The following is a 4142-nucleotide window of genomic DNA, read 5'->3' as shown; positions in this document are numbered from 1 at the left end:
ATAAATAATATATTTATGATTTCCCTTGATGATTTATCTTTGAAGGTGAAATGTCTTATGGCGTACAATATTTACTCATGGCTTTGGCACAAAAGAATTGCTCATATTCATATGAAATATTTGAATAAACTAATCAAACATGATCTTGTAATTGGATGCCTAAGATAAAATTTGTCAAAGATAAACTTTGTGATGCATGTCAAAAGGGAAAACAAACAAAATCAACTTCCAAACCTAAGAATGTGGTGTCCACTACAAGGCCATTATAATTGTTGCATATGGACTTATTTGGTCCATCAAGAACACGAAGCTTCAGAGGTAATTTATATGCTTTAGTTATTATTGATGATTTCTCTAGATACACTTGGACATTCTTTTTAGTGCAGAAAAGTGATGCATTCAAGGCATTCAAGAAATATGCAAATCAAATTCAAAATAAGAAATCACTAACAATTTCCTCCATAAGAAGTGATCATGGTAAAGAATTCCAAAATGATTCTTTTGAATAATTTTGCGGAGAACATGAAATCTCTCATAATTTCTTGGCACCAAGGACTCCTCCATAAAATGGAGTGGTGGAAAAATGTCTTGCGTATTTATTTTGCGAGCACTACAACGCGGAAGGGCTTTAAAAGCGCTTTTTTGGGCTTTAAGAGCGCTGCCAAAGCCAGCGCTGCCGTAGGCTACGAGAGCGCTTTTGAAAGCGCTCTGGTAGACCCCCCTATAGCAGCGTTTTTTCCAGAAAAGCGCTCTGGTAGGCCCCCCTATAGCAGCGCTTTTACAAGAAAAGCGCTCTCGTAGCTTGCCCTATAAGAGCACTTTTTCAGAAGCGCTTTCGTAGGTTGCGTTTTTTTTTTATGCTTTTATTATATTAAACAAATAAAAATTAAAAAAAATAATATGAAACATTTTATGAATTGAATATATAAGTATTGCATATATTTATTATCAAAATACAAATAAAACATCACTAACTTTATAAGTGCTCTAGAAGCTAAGTTTACAATCAAATTCTCAAAACACAAAATACAATACAAATATACTAGTTCTCTCCAGTCGAACGTGACTCCTAGATGGTCATAATTGACTTTCCAACAACGCGCAAATCAACTTCTAATTTATCTTCAATTGTCCACGCATGCGTTTCCCTTATCTAGGTCGTAACGTTCCTTCTCTCGCAAGATAGATTCGTCTTCCTGAAAATTGTTCAGCCATTAGAAACATAAAGAGGAAATAGAAGAATCAGAAAAGTTCTGACTTACTCGTTTAATGTTGGCTAATCGAGCCTTATATAACAATGTTCCTAAAGTAAGTGATGTTGTAATTTCCGGTTGGAAATAAAACTTCAATAAGATCAGCTAATACCAATTGAGGTTGCGCGACTGCTCCATTATAACAGTCTTATCATACACAAAATCACACAAAAATTGAGCATATTTAACTAGAAAATCACAAAAAAACTAACGTGTTTCGACGTTGAGACGTACCAAGAGACGTAGTTTGAATCCGCTTGTCATATCTCCATATATAGGCTTAATGTTTCAGAAGTTAACGGATCAGAAGTTAATGTTTCATCAATCACTACTTCCACAGTCTACATCATCAGAAATACTAATTGTTAGCATATTCGATACTACTATCAGTTTTCTTAATCTGCATGATTTAGTCGAAACGAGTACTATATTTACGAATGAACTCACACATAGGATTGCATGCAATTCTTCTAAGTCATCAGGATCAGAAACATTGTAAGTGTTCTTGTTAGCATCCAAAATCTCGTCTCCCGAATCTTCGACATACTATTCACGATTTTTCAAATCAAAATATAGATATTAACCAGAATAAAATGTTTCTCTAACAGATAGCTATGGTTTCATTTCATACCTTCAAATAATATGCTTCCTTTGTAAAAGACCAAACACCCTGCAAAGTTACATGATACTAAGTTAGTAACTCATTTTGTTTCGATAAGCAAAAACCGAAAAAACTGAAGAGGATACATACATTGTTATATTTCATCCAAGCTACAGTTGGCTTGAATGAAGTTCGAGATTTTGCGTTTTCGGCCAAGCACAAATAGTTCTCCTTAACCTATACAATAACAAACCATTTCTTAGTAACATAAATTATAAAATCGCCACATAGAGGTAATATAGTTAATAGTTATGCCATTGAATGATCGGTGTTCGATCTTACTGTAGTATAGACTTGATTGGCTCTAGCTTCAACATTTGTGAAAGCTCCTATGAACTTAATCCATTCTGCTCTCTGTCAAAGTGAATGCATCTTACATAAGTTATCTAAGCATAGAAATGTGAACCAAATGTAGGAGGGAGACATTGATAAGAATAAAGGAATTATACAGTTTGTTAAAGCTATAGATTATTATGCTATGACAGGATTTAGGATTGGCATGACAAACTTAAAAGCAAGAACAATCTAAAATTAACAAAAGATAACACATCACATATGTTCATTCCAGAAAGAATAAATAAACCATGGAAATGTTGAAATAAATAAGCAAACCAGAAAATGAGACAACCACATGGTACAAACTAATGAAATGTTGAAATGAATACACAAACCAAGAAATGAGCCAACCACATGATACAAACTAATGAAATATTAAAATGAATACACAAACTAAGAAAAGAGCCAACCACATGATAAAAATTAATGAAATATTAAAATGAATACACAAACACGAATGTGGGCGGACAGGCATATATTTGAAGATGTTCTTCAATTTTAGATAAGAGGGAAATTACAAGTAACTTTATTCAAACATATTTTAATTCAATGATGTCAATCACAGGAAATAGCAATTTTTTCAAATTAGCTACACTATAGTGCTATACCACTGCTATAAACTCTATTGACAACACTGTTTTAATTTCTAAATTAAAATCCAGAATAGTGCAATATAGTATGAGTGAGTTGCAGCAAGACGCACCTGCTTGTGTGTTCTTCCATCAGCAAAAGAGATTGAGATATTGCAAGGAGGCTTGAAAGCTCCGACAATTAGATTCTGATCAATAACATTTGAAAAAGAAGAAAAGAACAGAGACATCAGGAATCATTCTCTACAAACATAACACAACATCAAAACCCTGACATTCAAAAACCCTAAATATCAATCATCATCTTCCCAGTTTTACTAACCCTTCAGAAATTATCAGAAAATCACGTTCATATTCAATCCAAACACAGAAAATCCAAACATAAAACCCTAAACTATCATAATTTTTCCTAAAACATCAAACTCTTCAGAAACTAGCGAGAGAAGAAGAGATATTAGAGAGCTCAAAATGTGAAAACGAAATCAGAAGGACCTCACCATTGTTCGTCTTCAACGAACCCTGCAACACATCAACACAACTTTCATCATCAAATCGAACAAAGATTCAACGACAAGGTTAAACACCAACATCACCAAACCCGTCGCGAGCTCACCATCAGAGAAAGAGAGATCGGAGAAGAAGAATAAGGTCTCACCGGAGGGAGCTGGTGGACCTTTCGCCAGAAATGGAAGAAGATGGTAGTCGTTGATTTGAATCGGAGGGATGAAGGTTGCGTCGTTGCCGTTTGAAGAAGGAGAAAGAGATTTGTTTCAACATCCAGTGGCCTCACACGAACCCTAATCCCTCTTTTGTTTAATTTTCTTTTTATTTATGTTAATCTGATTAATAATAAATTACGTTTGTAATGGGTCTTTACCAGCACTTTTTAAAAGCGCTTTGAAATGGGGGCCTTTACCAGCGCTTTTTCAAAAGCGCTTTGAAATGGGGGGCCTTTACCAGCGCTTTTTCAAAAGCGCTTTCACAAGGGGACCCTATACCAACGCTTTTTTTAAGCGCTTTCTAATGTTCTCCTATAACAGCGCTTTTTTTCCTTGTTTTTTAGATTTATTTTTAGTGAAACCTATAGCAGCGCTTTTTCCTAAAAGCGCTTTCGTAGCTGTGCTGGCAAAACTCAAATTTGGCGTAGTGGAGGAACTATAGCTTCCTCCACCAACTAAACATCATGTAATGGTGTTTGTGTTGCAATGTAGAGTCTCGTCGGTCATCTTCAGAGGGAAGATGGAAGAAATTAGAGTAAAGGTGTGGCCTAGGTTGGTTTTACCAAGGGGCCACGATGGATGC

General features: G+C 35.1%; 1 protein-coding gene across 5 annotated transcripts; it reads right to left on the bottom strand.

Annotated features, from left to right (window-relative positions):
- Window positions 1-1041: 1041 nt before the first annotated feature.
- LOC131594489 (uncharacterized) lies at window positions 1042-3552 on the bottom strand. Of its 5 annotated transcripts, none has more exons than XR_009281407.1 (8): window positions 3454-3552; window positions 2954-3359; window positions 2197-2268; window positions 2005-2091; window positions 1885-1923; window positions 1701-1799; window positions 1263-1594; window positions 1042-1196 (listed from the first exon to the last, which is right to left on the bottom strand). XR_009281407.1 is itself a non-coding variant. In XM_058866635.1 (7 exons), the coding sequence occupies exons 1-6, from the start codon at window positions 3068-3070 to the stop codon at window positions 1514-1516; spliced, it is 495 nt and encodes a 164-aa protein (XP_058722618.1). In that variant the 5' UTR covers window positions 3071-3499; the 3' UTR covers window positions 1042-1196; window positions 1488-1513. The 5 variants fall into 5 exon arrangements, 1 of the variants encoding a protein (XP_058722618.1); XR_009281409.1 differs by having other exon boundaries at window positions 1263-1400; window positions 1488-1594; window positions 2954-3499; XR_009281408.1 differs by having other exon boundaries at window positions 1263-1382; window positions 1488-1594; window positions 2954-3499.
- Window positions 3553-4142: the final 590 nt, after the last annotated feature.

The sequence above is a fragment of the Vicia villosa genome, linkage group LG4 (genome assembly GCF_029867415.1).
Source record: "Vicia villosa cultivar HV-30 ecotype Madison, WI linkage group LG4, Vvil1.0, whole genome shotgun sequence".
Classification (NCBI taxonomy): Eukaryota; Viridiplantae; Streptophyta; class Magnoliopsida; order Fabales; family Fabaceae; genus Vicia; species Vicia villosa.
Note: the sequence above shows the minus strand (reverse complement) of the source record. Positions and strands in the feature narration are given on the sequence as shown.

Coding starts and splice junctions, on each gene's coding strand:
- LOC131594489 (XM_058866635.1), bottom strand. CDS start 3,070: ATGTCTCTGTTCTTTTCTTCTTTTTCAAATGTTATTGATCAGAATCTA. Junction 2,269..2,953: donor ATGGAAGAACACACAAGCAG/GTGCGTCTTGCT, acceptor TCACTTTGACAG/AGAGCAGAATGGATTAAGTT. Junction 1,924..2,004: donor CTTGGATGAAATATAACAAT/GTATGTATCCTC, acceptor GTAACTTTGCAG/GGTGTTTGGTCTTTTACAAA.